The sequence below is a fragment of the Triturus cristatus genome, chromosome 11, assembly GCF_964204655.1.
Source record: "Triturus cristatus chromosome 11, aTriCri1.1, whole genome shotgun sequence".
Classification (NCBI taxonomy): domain Eukaryota; kingdom Metazoa; phylum Chordata; class Amphibia; order Caudata; family Salamandridae; genus Triturus; species Triturus cristatus.
Window position 1 is genome coordinate 363,730,990 of NC_140594.1, and position 22,476 is coordinate 363,753,465.

The 22,476-nt window shown below is 46.8% G+C and overlaps 1 protein-coding gene across 1 annotated transcript in view; it reads left to right on the top strand.

Annotated features, from left to right (window-relative positions):
• The window catches only part of LOC146784184 (uncharacterized), a 739,190-nt gene that overhangs the window by 419,356 nt on the left and 297,358 nt on the right, over window positions 1-22,476 (top strand). Inside the window, exons 17-18 of the mRNA XM_085632912.1 lie at window positions 10,618-10,881; window positions 18,640-18,702. Of these exons, the coding sequence (XP_085489038.1) occupies window positions 10,618-10,881; window positions 18,640-18,702 (327 nt within the window). The remainder of the gene's footprint in view (window positions 1-10,617; window positions 10,882-18,639; window positions 18,703-22,476) is intronic.

The window sequence follows — 22,476 nt, forward strand, 5'->3', positions numbered from 1 at the left end:
GGGATTGGGCACAGGGGGCCGCAGGGCGCCGCGTGCAGGGGTGCCTTTTGGTGTCGGGAAATCTTACCCTCTGATGATCGCGGTTGGGGGGGGGCACCTTGTTCCGAGGCTGCAGGCTTCTTCCGGAATGTCGAGGGGGGTCCTTGGGTGCCGGACTCGGGGTCACAGTTGCCGTGGGGTCGTCCTCAGGGTCTTTGTCCACTCCGGCACTGGCCAGGCTTGGCTGGTGCAGAGTGTGCTGGGTTCGCGGTTCCGGGCTGCTGCCAGGGGTTAGAAATAGGTTTCTGAGTAGAGCCTCTACTCATGGGAGTCCCAGGGGCTTAGAGCCAAAAGGTAGCCAGGTCCTCCGGGGTTGGTGAGGTTGCTGGCCACGAGAGATGCCGCGCTGGTGCAGGTTCGGGAGTCGACAGGCCGGTAGGGCTGGGGCCAAAGCAGTTGGTGTCTTCTTCCCTTTTTAGCAGCTGCAGGGCAGGTCTTTGTTCTTCTTGCTCTTCTTGTAGTCTTTTGAATCTGGAATCTGGGGAAGGAAGGTTCAGGGTGCCCCTAAATACTAGATTTAGGGGCGTTACAGGTAGGTGAAGGCCAGGGACCAATGGGTCCTTGTCCTGGGGTGGGTACACCCCCTATCCTGCCTCTCTCCTGTGGGAGGGGGGCAGTAGCCTAATCCTGATAGGGTAGGGCCTCCCATCTTCAAGATGGCGAGAGCCGGAGGAGGAGCTTAGCGCGTGATCAAGATGGCCGCGTGAGCCTAGAGCTCCCGAGACCCTCGCTCCCTCCGGCAGCTATCCTGTCTATTATCCTGCTTTTGATGCCCGGAATATTGGAGGGGAGCTGTTGCTGAGGCGAGAGCCGCTGTCCGGATCGAAATCGCCCACCGGAGACCGAAGTTGTACTGCCTGGAAGTTTGTGGCCTACTCCCCGCACGGTGCCCGGGACTTGCGTTGGCACAGTGCCCGTGCACTAATTGAACAACAGCGGCCGGGCTGGGGAAGAGTCGGCGGAGGGAAGGTGTTTTCACTTTCACTTTCACTTTCGCCTTCCAGTCTCCACAGCGCCCGGGACGGGGCGTGCGTAGTGCCAGCCACTGGTCGCATGGTAGATTACTCTGTATGGGCAAGGAGATTGTCTACACGGCAGATTGCGATGTCGACCAAATCGGACGCCGACAAACAGAAGCCCAAGAGTACCAGGCGGGGCAGCTACACCCAGACTAACAACATGGACCGTTATGCCCATCAGAAGGGGTCTCCGGGCGGATCGGGCCCGATACTGGAGGCCTCGAAGGACGCGACACCTCCCTCCACAGAACTAACCCTGCAAGATATCATGGGGGCCATCGAAGGGATAAAGTCCTCGATTGGGCAACAATTTGAGACCCTGGCACATAAAGTGGATGCCATATCGATTGACGTCAATCTGGTTCGGGCAGACCTGGGGAAAACTAATGAGCGGGTTCAGTCCTTGGACCTCAAGACTGCCGGCCTCCTGGGCGATGTCTCCGGCCTTCAGCAGGAAGTCCGTACCCTGCGGACGGCAAATGATCACTTTGCCCGACGGTTGGAAGAGTTCGAAGGCCGTGCAAGGCGCAATAACGTGCGCATCATTGGGGTCCCGGAAAATTCGGAGGAGCAGTCGGTGGACCTGTTCGTGGAGGACCTGGTGGTGAACCATCTGGCGCCCAAAGGCCTCAGTAAGTTCTTTGCTGTCGAACGGGCCCATAGAGTCCCTGGCGGGAGGCCCAAGGTGGGGGCCCCTCCGAGGCCGATTGTCGCCAGGATTTTTAACTTCAGGGACCGAGATGCCATTCTGCAAGCATCGCGGGTGGCCGGCCCGCTGCCATTCCAGAACAGTACTGTAAGTTTCTATCCGGACTTTACCCAGATGGTGCAGAAGCAACGGCAAGGCTTCCTGGCGGTCAAGAGAAGACTACGTGAGATGGGACTAAAATATGCCATGCTCTTCCCGGCCAGGTTGCGGGCGGTGTTCGAAGAGCGGACTTTCTTTTTTGAGTCACCTGACATGGTCGGAGACTGGCTGGACACATTGCCCCACGGACGGACTGGCGTGGAACGCTCCGGTGGCGCAGACGGTGGTGGGGATGAACACTGAGCCAGGACTTAAGTACTAGGACTCCGGTTCCTCCGGGAGGTTGATAATCCGGGGGGTAGCGGGGGCAGTATGGGAGCTTTTTCCTCCTCTGGGGTTCTTTTCGTAGATTAGTCGTTATAAGGGGCGACAGGCACACTGCAAGTTGGGGGGCACTTTAGAGCTTACGCAGGGGTGCAGGGTGGGGGGTGGACGGGGGTTGTTGTTGGGGTTGTTGTTGTTTTTTGTTATGCAAGGCGTAAAGATGCAAGCTTCTGTGACTCGAGTCTGGTTCCACGCGGGGGGTGGTGGTCTCCTTACATGTTGGGATGGGGGGTAGGGGCCTAAAAATACTCAGTTGGAATGTAAATGGCTTGGGGGATCGTATTAAGCGTGGGATTGTCCTGCAATTTCTGAAGCGATGTACCCCTGATATTGTCTTATTGCAAGAGACGCACTTGATTGGTAACACGTGCTATGCACTCAATCGTAAAGGCTATAAATTTGTTGCACATTCCGGGTTTTCCTCGGGTTCTAGAGGGGCGGGAATACTAGTCAGGTCCTCTCTGCCATTCGAGGTTGACTCCACTACCGTTGACGATAGGGGACGCTTTGCGGCAGTAGCGGGGCGGTGGGAGGGCAGGACCCTGGTCCTGGTGTCGGTTTATGTCCCCCCTGCACTGCAGCCCTCTACACTAGCGGACTTAGAGAGGACATTGTTGGATCTCCCAGAGGGAATGTTGGTGGTGGGTGGCGACTTCAATGCGGTTGGCTCTGGCCTGCTCGACAGACACCCGCAGAGGAGTTCGGGGGGGCTCAGAAGTGGCTTCCTGATTTTATAGATACCCTTGGGCTGGTTGATTGTTGGAGACTGTTGCATCCCACACAACGACAATATACTTTCCACTCAGGGGCGCATGGCAGTCTCTCCAGAATTGATTATGTCCTTACCCTAGCTGCGCATGCCTCCTTTGTCTCTGAGGCCAGGCACATGGCACGAGGTATTTCCGACCATTCTCCGGTGTGGATCTGTATGGATGTTGGCAGAGGAGTGGGTGGTAGGGTGGCCCCAATTAACCCGTGGTATTTCAGGGACCCTGCGACTCGTAGTGCGGTACTGAAGGCGGTCGACCGTTACTTTCAAGAAAACCTCGGCTCGGTCACGCCGGCGGTGTCCTTGTGGGAAGCGTTCAAAACAGTGATTAGGGGTGAGGCCCTCTCCTTGATAACAGCGGCCAAGCGTCGGAGAGACGCGGAGGTCGCCCAGCTTGAGGCGGAGATCGCGGATCTAGAGTTGGCTCTGGAGGGGGAGGTCACGGCGGAGGCGCTGCACAAGTTGAGCCTTAAACAATCGGAGTACAGGGCCCTCGTGACGGATGCGGCCAAAGCACTGAGTAGGGAACAGCGGGGCCGTCTGTACGACGTCGGGGACAAGGCCGGGAAATTGATCGCGTGGCTGGACAAAAAGGAGCGGGTCAATCGTGTTGTGCCGGACCTTGTGACGGAGGATGGCGTCATGGTCACGGAGCCGGATGGCATAGTCCAGTGCTTTGCGGATTACTTCCACACGGTCTATACCTCCGTGTCGGACAGGCCAGTGGAGGATTCATGTGAGCTCCTGCGCGATCTTGCCCTGCCTTGCCTCTCCGACATAGACAGAGACGATCTTGATGGCGACATCACAGTCGACGAGATTGCGGGGGCTATCCGTTCTTTGCGTCCGGGCAAGGCCTCGGGTCCGAATGGCCTGCCAATTGAGCTTTACAAACTCCGACCGGACAAGATCGCTCCGCATTTGCGGGCTATGTTTGTGGAGGCGCGGGAGACGGGCTGCCTCCCGCTTGACCAGCGCCTGGCAACGATCGTGGTCATCCATAAAGATGGCAAGCCCAGGAACCGGTGCAGCTCATACAGGCCGATCTCGCTCCTTAATGCTGAGCCGAAGATCCTTGCCAAAATCCTCGCAAACCGGCTGGTCAGGGTGGTCGGTGATCTGATCCACCCTGACCAATCTGGCTTCATCCCGCATCGTAATACCGCGTTGAATCTTAGGCGCATCCACGGAGTGATCGCAAGGGTGGGGACGATGCGGGAGCCGGCCATGGTGGCTGCGCTCGACGCAACGATGGCATTCGACACGGTGGAGTGGGCATACCTGTGGGCTGCGCTTGCGAAATTCGGCTTCGGGCCCGGATTTGTGGGCTGGGTAAGGCTATTATACGAAGGACCTCTCGCCAAGGTCGCAGTTAACGGTAGGGCGTCCCGTCCCTTCGACCTGGGGAGGGGTACCAGGCAGGGTTGTCCTCTATCACCGCTGCTGTTCGCTCTCGCCCTTGAGCCGCTGGCGGCCTGGATACGATGGCACCCAGATGTGAGGGGGATTCGATGGTCCCCTGATCACGAAGACCGCATTTCCCTCTATGCCGACGATATTCTGCTCTATCTCACTTCACCCCGGAAGTCCCTTATAGTTGTCTGCGACATATTGACTTCCTTCGGGAGGAACTCGGGGCTAACCATTAACTGGGGTAAGTCATATCTGTAAGCCCTGTGTGGAGACGTCCCGGTTCCCCCGCGGAATTGCCCGATCCAGATCGCCCGGGAGGGTTTCCTGTATCTTGGGATTTATATCTCTGCCGACCCAACGGTACGGTATGAGAGGAACCTGCTCCCTCCGTTGGCGCGCCTGCGGCGGGATGTGGCGGGCTGGCGGCGGCTGCCGCTTTCCCTCCTTGGCCGTGCGGTGCTATTCAAAATGATGTCTCTTCCCCGTTTTCTCTATGCCCTGCAGAACACCCAGGAGCTGGTTCCGGCCAGCTACTTTCGGGAGGTTGAGAGTCTACAGCGTTCGCTGCTGTGGGATGGCCGCCCGCGTATAGCGATAGCAAAATTAACTCTCCCTTGGTACGACGGGGGTATCACGCTTCCCGACATCCGAAGATACTATTGGGCCTCCCAACTGAGCGCGATCAATCATGGAGTCTACGGTCCGGCGCTTAGCCCTGGCTTTGCTATGGACCGGTGGTTGCTGCGGGGTGGTGGCTATTATAGAACACTTTATTCGAGGCCACCGGCTGGGTCCCTCACAGGGCCGACCGGGGTGGCGGTGCACGTGTGGAAGACAGTCACGAACTCCCTGGGATGGAAGGATAGGCTCACCCTCGCCACTCCGTTGTATGACTCGGACATGTTGGGGAAACTCTGGCACTCTAAGGGATTCGACAAATGGGATCTGATTGGCATCTCCAGGGTGGGGGACATGCTGACCAAGGGGCGGATTAAGTCGTTTGACGAGCTGCGGACGGAATATGCGCTTGAGGGCACGGAATACTTCCGGTATGCGCAGGTGCGCCATGCGCTGCAGTCGGTCCTCGTTGAGGGGGAAAAGGTGCCTGAGTCCTCTCCATTGGAGGACCGGATCCTGGACGGCCATATGCCGGAGAGCACAATCTCCCTAATTTACAAAAAGCATGTGAACGTTCGGACCGATCTCCTCCTGGGGGTGCAGGACCAGTGGACTAGAGACGGTCTTGAGCTGGACGATGAGGATTGGCAGTACGCTGTCTCCTCTCCTAAGGAGGTCGCAATCCCCGCCAGGTTGCGGCTGGTCCAGCTTAAGATACTCCACAGAGTTTATGTCACTGGGCCCCGATTGGTCCATATGGGTTTCTCCGAGGATGGGCTGTGTAAGAGGGGCTGCGGGATGGTGGGCACCTTTCTGCACATTATATGGGAGTGCGGTGTGATTGCAGAACTATGGAAGCGGATTCACGTTGTGATGCAGGAGGTCACGGGTATTGTATTGCACCCAGAGGCGCGGCGCTGTCTTTTGAATGTGTGGGGTCCTACAGACTACGACGCGGCGCAGACTCAATGGGTGACCCTAGGTAATATGGTGGCTAAGCGAGATATTGCAAGATTGTGGGGATCCCCTAGCCCGCCCACCCTGGATGCGTGGAAGGACAACATGGACTGGTGCATGTTCCGGGAGAAAACGGTGTATAGTGCGCGGGGGAGGCCCAAGAAATGGCATAAGGTATGGGGAGGTTGGAACCAGTATAGGGGGTACATATGTTTGCCTCCTGCCACTGAACCACTAGAGGAGCAACTTTCCCCCTAGCCTCGCTTCCGACTTGGGTCTTTCTGACGCACCTCTGCTAGAATGTTAGCGCCTCTGCTTCTCCCTCCTCCTCTCAATCGGTGGCTTGATCTGATGTTGGAAATGGGGCCGCCCCCTCGTTGGGAACTGACGCGAACTTGTGATGTATATTGCCTTGCTTGTTGTGTTCATTTTCAAAATTGGAACCTTTGTTTTTATCCTGCATGAGAGCTATAGATGACTGCACGTGTCGATTGACGAGCTGCCGAACCTCCGGGTTGTCGGCTGAATAGCTGTGTATCTGAATTATACGAATAAAGGTTTTTAAAAAGAAAAAAAAGATGGCGAGAGCCCGGAGATGTGCTTCACCTCGCCTCCCCCACCTGAGGGGTGGGGTGGGCAGGCTGGCATATCCCCTGTCCTTGTATGGGGTTTCCGGCCAAGCTTCCCGCCAGAGTGGGGGGTTGCAGTGGCCTGGGGAAACTCCTAGAGGTGGCAGGCCTTTGAAGCTTCCCTTTGCTCATCCTGGGGGAGGAGATCTATCACCTCACCCAGGATGTGCATTGTTGCAGGCCCGGGAGAGCAGGGGCTCCCCCACCCAGGGGTCCAGCAACGTGTCTGCTGTGTGGCAGCCTGGGCAGCCTCAGAGCAGACGTGGATTGTAGGATAGTTGTAAGGGGGCATCTCTAAGATGCCCTCTGGGGTGCTTGGTACATTAAATCCCACACTGGCATCAGGGTGGGTTTAATGTGCTGAGAAGTTTGATACCAAACTTACCAGTCTTTAGTGTTTCCATTATGGTGCTGTGGAGCTCGTGTTTGACGAGCTCTCAGCACCATGTACTCTTAAATGGCAGCACTGCACTTACAGTTGCCAGGAATGGACCTGGGTACTGTAGGGGCACAGGGCTCCTGCTCCTGTGCCCACACCATGGGCATAAGGCACCCAGCCAGAGGGGTGGCTGATATATGCCATGGCAGTGTAGGTGATGGGCATGGCACACAGAGAGGTGTGTCATGTCGACTCTTCATTTTGTCCTGCACCCAGACACTCAGCCTGCAAAGGCAGTGTGTGTGTAAGGGTACAGGGCCTCTAAGGGTGGCACAAATGAGTGCTGCAGCCCTTAGAGGCCTTCCCTGGCCACAAGGCCCTGGGTACCTAGGGTACCATTGACTAGGGGCTGACATGTGGCTAGGGTTTGCCAATTTGGAGTTTGTGTGGTTTAAGGAAGGAACATAGGCCCTGGGCACCTGGTTGGCAGGAGTCCAGGGTACACTCAGTAAAAGTACATTCAGCAATTTAGCAAAAAGTGGGGGCACACCATGCAAGAAAGATGGCACTTTCTCACACCTTCTCTGAGAAATGTTAGTGGGTCCTGTCAGTTGTTCTCTGTGAGCTGACCAAACTTGCCAGCCCATGCTTCATGCAATTTATGAAAAGTTTAGGGGAGTTTGTAACCAAGGTTCCATACACTCAAGTGATACTTATTTTCATAGAGTAGACCCATTGATAAATTGTCTGCAAATGGATTAAAATCCACTGTCTCTTCAAAATATTTGTGGTGAGAGGGGCATGCATGAGCTGAAGCTATTAGAAGAATTGATACCTGTAAAGTGTGATATGAATGTTATGTCTTTGAGCTGCAATATCCTTATGGTGTCCCACTCGCACAATCCCTCTGGGGAGGAAACATCCCAAATCGTGCCCCAACCAATTTAGGCATTTTTTCTGTTGTGCCACTGGATCATTTGCATAATAATAATTATAATAATCCACATTTGTAAAGCGCGAACAATCACCCGTAAGGGTCTCTAGGTGCTAGGGGCCGTCGGGAAGATTAAGCAAGCTATTGCCCAGAGTCACATGGTGCTGGGCTAAGCTGCCTCCGGCGCCGGGGATCGAACCGTGATCCCCAAATTCCAGTCAGTCGCCCTGGCCGCGGCGCCACACCTCTTCCCTATAGAGTGTTGTCATGGATATTCTTGGAGTTGTGTATTTCCTTAAGAAATTTCAGAGTGAAACATTAACTTGCGGTGATGATGGGAACCCGAAAGAGCAATTTTGTCATACATGCAGTAGCTTGGGAAGAGACACCATCTTAGTGATGGTCTCTTATCCCTTTATCAATAAACGGAGTGGGGTACAATGATTCAGGTCTCTCAGTAGAGCCCGCCAAGAGTGTCTTATACACACCCACATATTGGAAGTCACTTCCGGGTACCAGACGGTTGTGCTAGCGAATCCTAGATGAGGATGAAGAATTGATATGGACTAGTTAATTTTAAGGCCAAAAAATTAATCCAAAGTAATCTGGGATGCGATGCACCTGTGGACTGAACTCTGGGGGTCACCCAGATAAATCAGCAGATCGTCGGCATAAATGGAAATCCAGACCTCAATCCCAATACCACAGTGGAACTCCCTTACAAAATGGTCCACTCTCAGAATCTCAGACAACGATTCAATGACCAAGGGAAAGAGCAAGAGAGAGAGCAGGCATTCCTGCTGGATCCCTCACACAATTGAGAAGGGTTCAGATAGGATGCCTTTAGCACAAACCGTGGCCACTGGAAATGTGTATGAAAAACAAGCATGGAAGAGAAATTTGGAGCCAATGCCCATGGTTTCAATGACCATAAAGAGGAACTCTTTTTTTCTAGCCTAATCAAATGCCTTTTTGACATTCACTTAGAGGAGGGTCAGTGGCCTGTTTAGGTGGGACGAGAGAACAATAGTGTTCTAACGATGTCTGATATTATGACAGGTGGACCAATCAGGCATAACTCCAGTTTATTCATCATGGACCAAAGGGCGAATCTTTGGCAAGTGGCAGTTGGCAAGCACTTTCACTAGTATTTTAGTGTTGATATGAAATGGGCTGGTATGATGCGCACTGGTTTCAACGTGTGCCCTCTCCTAAGTCTAGAGGCAGCTTGCTGTCTTCTGGTGCATGTGAAAACATAGCAAACACAACAAGATGCTGGACGGAGTGCTAACACTTTTCAACCACTCACCCCCAGTCAAGAGATCTGGGTTTAATCCATTGTTCTTTTGCTCACTATGCCACCCCAGTTTGGACCCAGCTATATGTGAATCATTCTTGACCCTGCTCCTCGTGGGAACAGTCCAGCCCAAACTGCCAAGCCAGGTCCTTCCTGGATGGAAACAAGCATTCTGGGACCAGTTTCACTGTATCACCCCACATCAACCAGGCTAGCTTGAATCCAGTAGCACAGCGAACAAGGGACCCACGTCTGCACATACCCTTGGGCACTTAGGGCAAACATAGCAGACACAATAAGATGATGGATGGAGTCCTGATACTTTTCAACCACTCTCTCCCAGTCAAAAGATCTGGGTGTAATCCATTGTTCTTTTGCTTACTATGCCACCCCAGTTTGGACCCAGCCATATGCAAATCAGTCTTGACCCTGCTCCTCATGGGAACAGTCCATCCCGAACTACCAAGCCAGGTCCTCCCTGGACTGTAAACAAGCATCCTGGGACCGGTTTAGGGGTCTCACCCCTCATCAGCCAGGCTAATGTGAATCCAGTGGCACAGCAAGCAAGGGACCATGTCTCAGCATACCCTTGGCCACTTAGGGCAACAAATGCATCTACTTCATAAAATACTCATTGGTCGTTTAACAGTGTCACCAATGGATTGCTTTTCTGTTGCTCCTCTCTCGCTCGGCTCTTTCTCCTTTGTCCATCCTGGGTGGACTCCTAATAACGTCCTTTGGTGGTTTAACTGTGCTTTCAGTTGGTTGCTCCTCTGTCACTCCTGTGTACACTCATATCATTCTCAAGGATGATTTAACAGTACCTAAAAGTTGGGTTCTACAGACACTACTAAGTGAAATCCATTTACGATGATGGATCTCACTGATGCACAGCTGTGTAGTTTTTACATAAGACACTGCCCACCCCAAAAGATGATTACATGCATGCACGGCTGCATATATTCTCAAACTCGCTATCATACCCATCCGTATGCACAAGGAAATTCAGCACACTGTGCAGCCACTGCATTATCAAACCTCAGCATCTCACTAACATATCCCATAGAAGCCAAACCACAAACAACAACCAGCGATGCACTCTTTTTGGAGGCCAATAACTTGTTGGATTTCGAGGTCTTCATGACCTCGCCAGGGGTATGAGCCACTTGCTAAATAATGCAATCAGACGACCGGGCAAAGGTATTAGGCTTTCTAAGGGAATAGAAAGTGCTACAGAAATACCAATAAAATAGCTTTGATCAATTACCATATTTGGAAAATAAGCACAATTGCCATGCAGAATAGTAGCATTTATGATAGTAGTGACGTTTATAATTAAAGCTGTTATTATGCATACACTGACTGCTTAATTGATAATCATGCTTTTTCCATGGTAGATGCTGTAAATATTTTGTTGGTTTTATTTTGAAGACGCAGTCTATAGAAGCTGAAGAGGAGAAGAAAGTGCTAAATAAGAAAATCATGGACGTGACATCAACGGTGTCAGAGCAGTCTTCAAAAATTGCAGGTTTGGAGAAGATTCTCTCTGAGAAGGAGCTGGAATTTCTACGTTTAAGAGAGGTGATATCCACCCTTGGGGCAGAAAAGGAAGTCCAAATCACTGCCACAAATATCATGAAGGAGGAGCACAAACAGAGGCTTGTAGAGTTACAGCAAGACAAAAATAAAGAAAAGGTATGGTATGGGCCATACAAGGAATCTTTACTTCATTTAAATTTAAAAGTTCATATCCTCCCATTTCACTTCACCTACCTACTGTATTTTCTATTCCTCATGTATTTTCTATTCAACCACTCCCTGTATTTCTCTTCACTGTTTTGGTTTGATATCACCCAACTGCAAGGTTTCCTCATGAGTAGTTATGTTGGCAGTATCTCCCTTCTGTTTTCCAATGTGAGCTCCTCCCTACTTTTACATTCTGCACCTCAATTAGCTATCATCCACTTTGTCTCTATTTTTACATTTTGATCCTCGATGCTTTCTTTTCACCTCTCCTCCACTCTGCTTTTCCTTTTGGCCTTTTTTGCTTTGGCTTTTGCAGTCACACTGATTTCATTCTAGCTCCTGGTTCCCTACATTTAATAAAATATATTTAAATGCTGTGTGTTTTGATGCTGTGGTGTATATTTTTAAAACATTTCCCGAACAAGACCCACTCTGCTTCCCCATAGGGAGGAATCTTTCACTCGCGACTGAGGAGTACCATCTGGCACCCGGTTGCTAGTAAATGTGTTGCATTCACACCGCAGGAACTGCTGACAATTGGGTGGTCTGTTGAGTCTCCCCCACAACCTGTCTAAACTACCCCAGCTAGCCTGAGGCAAACCACACTAGATTTCAGTATTTAAACTTTACCCTGCAAATCACCCTCCCTCCTGTATCTTCTCATAATGTAATAGGTCATGCAACGTTAAGAGCTGATTTGGACCCCTCTCCACAATAGAAAAGCTGTGAGTTATTATTTATTTCAATCATACTATATTTTAACACATTGCTTTTATTGTGGCTTCATACTTAATTAATTAACCTCACAATAGCTATGGACTAATTGTTCTTGACCACTGGTAGCCATGAGATTAGAAATCAATCTCCTTGTAATCTTTGGTCATTGAAATGACTCTTGAACATATGTGGAAAATCATTATGTTAGTCTTGTTAAAGCTTTAATGAAGTATGCCTTACGCTATTTTCACAGATTAGCTTCTTTCCCAGCGAAAACCTGTAGGTAGATCTTGAAGGTGACCTCCACTGAGGACTCCGAAATGAAATATGACAAACTGGCTAATGACAGCTGATGGAGCTCTTCTTTCAGCTAGTATTTGCATGTTACTTTATTTAACTAAGCTGAGAGTGATGCTTGTCCATCAGCATCTTTAGGGATCTCCAAGAAGAAGCACGTTTAATTGTTGTGATTTATTTTTAACGTCCTTGGATTTATTTCTTTGTTTTTAAGTTGCAACTTTGAAATGTTTCTTCAAGTTTTTCATAAGTCCTTCATCCTATGTTCACTGTATGTCAATAGTGTTACATTTTAATTTAGTTCTTTCATTTCAACAGCCTCTGAGGTTTTTTACTTATTTACCCCCTTTGACTTATTTGCTCATTTGAAGAAACTTGATAGCATTTGCTTAGAAGCTCAAGTCTCTTCTCTTTTGTGGCATTTTCCATATCTTCCTCCAAGGCCATTGAGATCGCCAGGTTTTATCTTTTTGATGCTAGCACATGAATAACCCTGCAGAATCTTTAAGGATTTCTTCCAAAGATGATGATAACCCATTATGCATAAGGCAATGTTTTGACCAAATTGCCTAATTCCATATATAGTCTCTTAATTTAGAGAGCCAGCAGGGTTAATAGCAAAAATGTTGGTGGCCTGGGGTTAGGCGGGCAATTCCCCCTTTTTGCAAAGCACAGGGAGGTTGGTTTTCGAAGGGGGGTGATCGGGTTGCACATGTGGATATTAGGGGAAAAATCGCAGTATGACTGGTATTTTGTATATTTATAGCCGGGGGGTGACAGTAGTATTTGTATATTTTTTTTCAAAGTCCTCGATTGGTTTGGACAGTTAAGGGGGCGGAGACAGGCTTTAGAGATACAAGGAAATATGTTTTCCATTCTATATCTAGGTTATGGATTACAGTGATTCAATTAAGGTTGTTAATGTAATGCGAATGGTATACTAAATCGGCATACGTTTGGTTCAATTATGAATTGCTTATCATCTCTGAAAGCCGATGTTTTACAGGAATAACACTTAAAATCCAAGAAGAAGCACATTTCATTGTTGTGATTTATTTTCAACGTCCTTGGTTTATTTCTTTGTTTTTAAGTTGCAACTTTGAAATGTTTCTTCAAGTTTTTCATAAGTCCTTCATCCTATGTTCACTGTATATCAATAGTGTTAACCTTTTTATTTAGCTCTCTCACTTCAACAGCCTCTGATGTTTTTTACTCATTTACCCCCTTTGACTTATTTGCTCATTTGAAGAAACTTGATAGCATTTGCTTAGAAGCTCAAGTCTCTTCTCTTTTGTTGTATTTTCCATATCTTCCTCCAAGGCCATTGAGATCTCCAGGTTTTATCTTTTTGGTGTAAGCACATGAATAACCCTGCAGAATCTTTAAGGATTTCTTCCAAAGATGATGATATCCCATTATGCATAAAGCAGTATTTTGACCAAATTGCCCAATTCCATATATAGGGCCATATGTAGGAAGCCTAATACCGGTCGGTAACGGCAGATTTTCGGTAAATATCCCGTTACCGACCGGTATTTAGGCTTTTGCTATGTAGGGGGCACATTTCAGGATTCGGTAATTTACCGAATCGGTAAAATTACCGAATCGGTAATTTTACCGATTCGGTAAATACCGAATCCTGAAATGATATGTAGGTGACACTCAAATGAGTGATGTGTAGGGAAAATAATTCGGTATTTAGCACCAAATATAGGTTGGTGCTAAATACCGAATACATTGCAAAAAGCAATATTTTGCTGGACTCAGAGTGCCATGTGGCAGACATACATGCCCTTAGGGCATGTATGTGCGCCACATGTGCACACATGCAGGAATCAGGGGTGCAACAGGGTGTCAATGTGACACCCTGCCACCCTTGATTGTGCTCCCCCCATTACCGATTCGGTATTTACCGATTCGGTAATGGTAACTGGCTTCCCATTGATTCCTATGGGCCTCCTGGCCCATAGGAATCAATGGGAAGGTATGCATCATTACCGAATCGGTAAATACCGATTCTAAATTACCGACCCTTTCCGAATCAGTAAATATTACCGATAGATTACCTACATATCATTTACCGATTCATAAATACCGAATCGGTAAAATTCGGTATTTATGAATCGGTAAATGTTAGGCTACCTACATATGGCCCATAGTCTCTTAATTTAGAGAGCCAGCAGGGTTAATTGCAAGAATGTTGGTGGCCTGGGGTTAGGCGGGCAATTCCCCCTTTGTGCAAAGCACAGGGAGGTGGGTTTTCGGAGGGGGGTTATCAGGTTGCACAGGTGGATATTACGGGAAAAATCGCAGTATGACTGGTATTTTGTATATAGCAGGGGAGGCGACAGTATTATTTTTATATTTGTTTCCGAAGTCCTCGATTGGTTTGGTCAGTTAAGGGGGCGGAGAGCGGCTTTAGAGATACAAGGCAATATGTTTTTCATTCTATATCTAGGTGATTGATTACAGTGATTCAATTAAGATTGTTAATGTAATGCGAATGGTATACTAAATCGGCATACGTTTGGTTCAATTATGAATTGGTTATCATCTTTGAAAGCCAATGTTTTATAGGAAAAACACTTAAAATCCAACTAAACCAAGTTAACGATCCCCATATTTTCTTATGCATTTTTTAATCTTTGACAGCAGCAATTTGTGGGGTGGCTATCTATATGTCAGGTAATGTAAACTGCCATATAGTAGATGTTAAGCAGGATAATAAGGTTAGATAGATTTGACTTAAGGTCCTTGTGGAGAGGGCATATCTTAATTTTGTTAACTGCTACGGTCCAATAGAGGATGGTACAGAGGCTCTTAGCCAGCTGTAAAGGCTCTCCATTGAGTTGATTGGTCCCTTCGTTTTTGAAGGGGATTTTAATTTTAGATTTTTTTTTTAATTGGATACCTCAAATAGCTTAAAGAGATATAGACTAAGCCTAAAACTGCAACTTTACTATCATTTGTTCAGTAGGATTTTGCAGTGGTGGACCCTTGACATCTTGACTACATGGATTTTGCGCAGTTCTCCTACTTTTCGCCAAGGTTTCACACCGCATTTCATCTAGATTTGTTTTTATTTCGCCAACGATAAATAGGTCAACTGCCCTTTTGGCTAATGCTTTCTCAGATCACTCCATACATTTTCTTGAAGTTTTCAAGATGCTGATTCTAGCTCAAGGAGTAAATGGCAATTTTATAGATGAATGCTAGTGGACCAGGTGTGGAGAGAGAAAATCAAAGCTTGAATTATTAATTTTTTCCCCAAGAAAGCAGAATACAGCCCCAGCATTCTCAATTTGGGAGGCCTTTAAGGCTACCTTTAGGGGATGGGTGATCATTTATAAAGCTAAAATAAACCAGGAATGCTCCACTAGAATACAGGAGCTACAGAAGGGCTTGAAAAAGGCTTCAGTAGCGCTGAGGGATCTTGGGAGTAATTTGGATGAACGAACGAGGAAATATCAGGAGCACAGTAGGGCATCACTGAATTTTATGGATTTTTTCATGGCTGAAGAAAGATGTAATGTGAAGTCTTTATAGTACAGTATTTGTAGAGAGACAACAGATTGGCAAACTCTTGCCATGGTCCACCAGGGGTAAATCGAACAATAATAGCATTCACACTATTCTCAATCCGCTTCCTAAGACTCAAACAAGGAAGAAAGAAGAAATCGCTCAGATATTTTATTAACATTATAAGGATCTGTATCAGAAAGGAGGTCTAGTTACTTTGGCAGAGTTGGAGGAGTATCTTAGTACTTTTGAGCTCCCTAAATTGTCTGAAACACATAAGAAAAGTCTTGGAGCAAAAATGTAATTGGCTGAGTTTAAATGGCTTTGAAATCAGTGGCAAATGCAAAAGCATGTGGGAGCGATGGTATTCCAATAGAACTCTATAATGAAATCCCCTAGGAACTGCTACCTTTTTTAAATGATTTATTTAATCAAATGATGGAAGGGATTGATGTTGTCAAATGCTTAAAATTTTTCATTTCATGCTTTGGAACTCCAAGGAGGTCCAAATAAAACATAATGATATACAATGCAAAAGGATTTGAACTAAAAACTGAGTAGCACATTTTAAGACAACACCTTTTCTTTCTAGATGGTTAGCATATTATACTCCCAGTGCTCTTCATAGGGCATGTCCAGCAACATCAGTTCAATGCTTTAGGTGTCTAACCAATGCTCCAGGGGACTGATTTCATACATTCTTTACTTGTCCAGTACATCATGATTTTTAGTATCATATTTTCAAGGCTTAAGCAAAATGTTTGGTTTGATTGCCCAATCTGAGACATTATTAGCTCTGTTCAGATTTTCGCTAAATATCAATGCACTCACTAAGTCTGGCCAATATTTCATTAGCATAGCAATGTCAGTTGCATATTCTTCGATATTACAACGTTGGAAGCCAAAGGACCTCCCTACTATGGATCACTAGCTTATTAAGATGTCTATCTAGAATTAGATTGTTTGAATATTTCTGTGTGCTTTGCGAAATAAGAGCTTATCAAAGTTTCATGCAATTTGAAATGTTTTTGAGTGTGATGCACACAGTGCACTTTATCAGCCTTGTAGGTTATATCATTTTAAAACTCAATTGATAAAATATTATTTTCTGCCATGTCTACTCGCTACTATACTATGTTTAGTTGAAGCGATTTTGTTAAGGGAGTCTAGGATTTATTCTAATGATCTTCTCGAGAGGGTTTAGCATGGCAGAATGAACTAAAGGTATTTTTTGCCCATGTTATGAGCACAATGCACTTTACTGCTTAAATTTGTAGAAGACATCTTTTTGTGATTTGTTGTTTCAGTGTTAAATGTTTACATCAAAGGCACTTTCTTTTTATCTAGTATTTTATCTGCTCTATAGTAGGATGATTATTAACTTTTGAATATAATTCATGTTATTTGCACTTCGCCACTTCAATCAGGTTTGAGTTGGTTGATTTGGGATGCTACTGATTGAAAAATATCAACTTATTCTGTTTTAGGCAATTTTCCTCCTGTTCCCTGATTTGATGCATTTGTCTTACGGTCACTGGTCCATACTGCTCAGAATAAAATAAACATTTAAAAAAAGAACCTTCTATTAACACACGGACGGCTTTGTGAAGGGCCAGACAGCTAGATCAGAGGACTCATTTCTCACACACATTCATCCTTCAAGGGTCTGTGCTTTGGGTCCTGGTTCTCCTACATATCTTCCCTGTTATCGTACTATTTCTAGAGCCCACTTGCTCTGCACCATGGATTCACATGCATGTACATTTTCTGTTCTCTGGACTTATCCCAACTCAAATGATTTTATATTCTCCTTCAGCTCCTGCCCAGACTACAACTTTGTGCACCCTTTTTGACAATACATTAATCACAAAACAATATAAGCCATACAAAGCAAACATAAGAAAACACACAGTAAGCGCAGTTCGACTTTACATAACATTTTGTCTCGTTTGCGCTCATACTTTTAGCCAATTAACCAAGTCCAGTGTTCGGTTGTTCTCCATCCCAGTATCCCTGGAGAAACTTTTCCCATACCTCTGGATACCTCTGAGGTTGTCATGAAGAGCTGTTCCAGCACTCCCCTGTCTTGTCTGTTGAGGTCATTCCCGATACTACATACACCATCAGTTAAAAATAAAACCCAACACATTGGGAAGCCCTCCAGTCTAATATGTGTTTAATGCAAAATAGCAAGCAGACCAAAAGATAATAAGAAAACAATTGTCATTGAACTGACCAGAGCTCTTGCTAGAAAGGGGTCAAATGCTGAAGTACTTGAAATATAGGGCAGTTAATATGTTTTGTTTCAATATAAGTCCAGGGCACATAATCACATGACAGAAACCTGTTAATTATCCTTCTAAAATCCCTCTTTCAATTGCCAAATACTGAAAACGAGGTTATGCTTTGCAGAAATGTGCGCATATCCACCCTAAATAAAATGGCTCCTGGGCCTACTAGAGTTGTGAAAAGTAGCAAGCATAATCAGGGTTAAGGACCATTCAGAACCATTAGAAGTGACATTTATGTTGATTATGAAATATATCAGGACACCCATTGATATGCAGATATATAAAATACTAAGTCAAAATACATAGAAACATGATTGTATTTTCACACCTGCAAAGGAAATGTCTAGAAAGACAGCACAAATACAAAAATGAATAGGAAGTTAATAAGAAAGTGCATGCCAGAAATACAATAGACAAACAACCATAAATAATAGTTTGTATACTCTGTGGAAAATGATTTGTCTATAAGAGAAAATAGTATGGCAAGGGGCAGTACATTTCACAGAGTCTTGCAAGACCCCTAGCAGCTCTTATGGAAGAGAAGCTCTGAGTGAGTCTCTGTGCAAGGGTCCTCAGGCTAGGCTAGCACTCTGTTGTAACAATAACCAAGATGTCACCATAGACACAAGAAAATACAGGATTGTGGTGTGGAACCGAGGACTGGAGTGTTTTGTGGAGTAAAGTAGCAATGTGTTGAAGAGTGTTTTGACATAAACTGGGGTAAAGGCAGGACCCCTCAGGACCATGGTGATCTCCATGTAAGTATCCTGGCACTTGAGGATTAGTGACTTGTAATGTTTTGCATAAAATGTATGGCTTTCATAAATGCTGGGAACCATAAAATACAATTGTACTAACTCTAATTTATGTATTCTCAATGTAGGAGCTCCAGCTGGCAGAACTACGGAAAGAACTGCAGTGCTTAAAACAACAAGAACTTCAACAGGTAACTGTTGTTCTGTTCCTAAGCTATACAGATGATTACAATCTGCACTTCTTGACTACTGCTCTGCACATATATGTTTAGTATATTTTATGTCTATATTGTAATACATGTATGTGTTGTTAGAAATTACTTCATAAATGAGTCACAACATGATAGGATAATGTTTTTGGTATTGTAAGCACCAGAACATTAGCTCCCTTCAACTTTCCTACCACCCATTCAGCAGATTGAAGCCTTGTAACATTTGGTACCTAATTGCTTTTGTGGGCATATTAAAAGGATTGATTATAGACTAACACTACAGCAAGGCATTTATCAATTTAAGTGCAAGTGCCTTGGATGAACTGTATAAAGTGTGGCTGCAGAGTTTGTGGGGGCATCATATTATTCTGTGCATTGTGTGACAAAGTCTCACAAGGTGCTCGACTCAGACATAAGAATGGCAACAATTCTCCATTTGATGGGAGTAGGGTAGTATGAGGGTAATGGTAAACATTACTGAGAAAGGGAGGTTTGACATTAATGTAACCAACTGCTAGTGGTTGCAAGAGCGAAAAGTTTGTGGTACGAAGAGGACAGATGGAGAAGGAAGGCAATGATAATTGACCCAGGAAGATGTGGTTCATTCGTGTCTACATTTTAGCAAGGTAGTCAGTCACACTTGCGATTTTTGCTTCACTCTTATCACAGGAAGGCAGTAAGGTGTTATATTCGGATGCAAACAGCTTACTGCTTCAATTTGGTACCTAAACATCTCAAATTTGTGGCTCTTGACATCTCTGATGAGGGGCTCTGTTTGTTGTGAGTTGGCAGGTGCAGTGATTGCGGCTCTAATGATTGTGCAATCCTAGGCATCTGGATTCACGTACAGCATCCTTGGCTGCAGTGCAGGATTTTTCTTTGTAACTTGCTAGAAACGTTTTGCGAGTTTCAGCTGTGAACACTTATCTCATGACACCTCGCATTTTCTGAGGAGGGTGAAAGACTCCACTTTGTTAGTTTCTACTGGTTTCTAATCTTGAAGCTTGTGAGCTAGGTCACTCCTGCACCTTAATTTCTGCTCTAGTAGATTTTCATTGTAAGTCACAAGCACTGCACTGTCCTGCCTACACAGGAGATTCCAGTGCACCTTTTACATAGTATATATCATTTCTTTTATAAGCTTTAATTTTGAAAACAAGGCAATTCAATCAATCAATCAGACATTTGTAGAGCGCACTACTCACCCGTGAGGGTCTCAAGGCACTGGGGGAGGGAGGGGTGCTGCTACTGCTCGAATAGCCAGGTCTTGAGAAGCCTCCTGAAGGTTAGTAGGTCCTGAGTCTGCCGTAGGAGGATGGGGAGGGTGTTCCAGGTCTTGGCGGCGAGGTGGAAGAACGATCTGCCGCCGGTGGTCTTTCTTCGGATGTGGGGGATGGTGGCGAGGGCGAGGTCGGCGGAGCGGAGCTGGCGGTTCGGGGTGTAGAAGGTGAGGCGTTTGTTGAGGTATGCTGGTCCGGTGTTGTGTAGTGCCTTGTGTGCATGGGTGAGGAGCTGGAATGTGATCCTCTTGTTGACGGGAAGGCAGTGCAGGTCTCTCAGGTGCGGTGTGATGTGGCTGTGGCGTGGGATGTTCAGAAGAAAAAGAAATGGCTGTATTGACCAATTTTTGAAAATTAAATTTGAATATAAACAAAGTCACCCAGTGACTAGAAAACAGTTTCACAGACCTTTTCTAAAGGAAGGAAAAGAGAAAAGGAACAATGTTGCCTAATATGATGAATCTTGAAAGACCGGGAAAGCACTGCTGCTCTTTTAAGGAATAGCCCACCCCAAATATGTCATCATTCCCTATAGGTGGCAGTTAAGTCAGTTATTTTTTATGGAGAGAAAGGATCACACTAGAACTATGGATAATTCCCTTTCTCCTACCCCCTGGGAGGGTGGTGGAGAGGTGGGGGGTTATTTATGACTAGGAGGACTAGGTTTGCAGGTAAGTTAAGTTATGTCATGTTATTGAAGTTTATACTGCGCACAGATACTCCTGGGTGTGTCCCGGTGCGAGCCTTGAGGTGCTGGAAGGGCAGCGATTAGAACAGGAAACATTTAAGCTGTTTCTTAAACTGCCCTAGATCCTGGATGCTATGCAGAGAAAAGGGAAGAGAATTCTAAGCCGTGGCTGCCCTAACGGCAAGGGACCTACCCCCATTCTTTGTAGGTGCGCATGGGGTATCTGTGCAAGAAGCTGAGATTCCGACTTCAGGTGTCTAGCAGGCGTGTAGAATGCAAAGCGCTTGCTAAGATATTTAGGCCCCCCAGCATCCAGAGGACGGTGCGCGATGACCAGGGCCTTGAACTTTACACGTTTCTTCACAGACAGCCAGTGCAGCATACGCAGATGTAGCTTAACGCTCTTTCTAATAGGAATGTTGAACACAAGCCTAGCTGCTGCATTCTGGACCACCTGCAGTTTATTGAGAGTATAATCTGGGAGGCCGATATACGATGCGTTGGCGTAGTCAATGCGGGATATGATCAGTGCCCGGGTCACTGTTTCCTTCGCTTTCCTAGGAAGCAGCGGAAGGAATTTCTTAAGGGCCTTTAATCTCCCAAAACAGACATTTTTTTTTATTTGGGTTGAGAAGGACAGCTGCTCGTCGAACCAAACACCCAGATTTTTTACTGGTAGGCCAGAGGAAGATGGCAGGGCATAGTCAGGTGGCCAGAGAGATTCTCTAAACAGGAGGGAAAACCTTCCATAAAGAAGGATTTCCGACTTATCCTCATTACATTTGAGCTGAGCAGCACAGAGCCACTGGAAAACAGCTATCAGACACTCTTTTGCATTCACTGTAGAGAACTCCGATTTACCCCAAGTAAACAGAAGTCGGGTATCGTCAGCGTAAGCAACGATCTTGGCACCCCACTCTTCCACCAACTGGACCAAAGGGGTGACGTATATATTAAAGAGCAGGGGACTCAAAGAAGACCCCCGCGTCACTCCCGTGGTCACAGATTGAGGCGGGGAGAAGAATGGCGGGAGCCAGACCTGTTGTGAACATCCCTCCAGGAAGGATTTCCACCACCCCCAAGCTAACCCTGAGATACCTATCTGCCAGCCGGGCCAGAAGCAGCGAATGGGAAACGGTATCAAATGCTGCCGACAGGTCCAGCATTATAAGGGCAGCACTTCCACCAGAGTCCAAGCAGTCTCGAATAGCTTCAGAGACTTCAACTAAAGCGGACTCCGTGCTGTAGGCAGCTCTAAACCCAGATTGCACCGGATGGAGTAGGCTAGAGCCTTCCACGAAATCAGTGAGCTGTTTGTTGACTGCCTTCTCACAGATTGTCGCCACACAGGGGAGCAGAGAGATAGGGCGATAATTCCCTGGGTCCCCAGGATCCAGCGATGGTTTTTTTAGTAACAGGAGGATCTTCGCCTGTTTCCACTCCGCCGGGACATTCGCCTCTTGAAAGGAAAGATTAATGAGTGTATTAACCTCAGGGTTGATAGACTCTGCAACGGAGGCCAAAAGCCTAGCCGCACACGGGTTCGATGGCGACCCAGATTTCATGGACTTCAAGATTTTAAGGGACTCTGACAGGTCGATGGAAGAGAAGGCCTCCAGCATAGGTGCAGGAGCCAGCACCTCAACAGAGGGCACAGCATCCAGCCTAGGCAAGCTCTGACTTGTGAACGTTGCCTGGATGGCGCGGATCTTGTTGATAAAGAAATTTGAAAGCTTTTCGCACCAGGCAGCTGATGTGGGGAGTTTAGTGGTCTCTGCCTTAGGG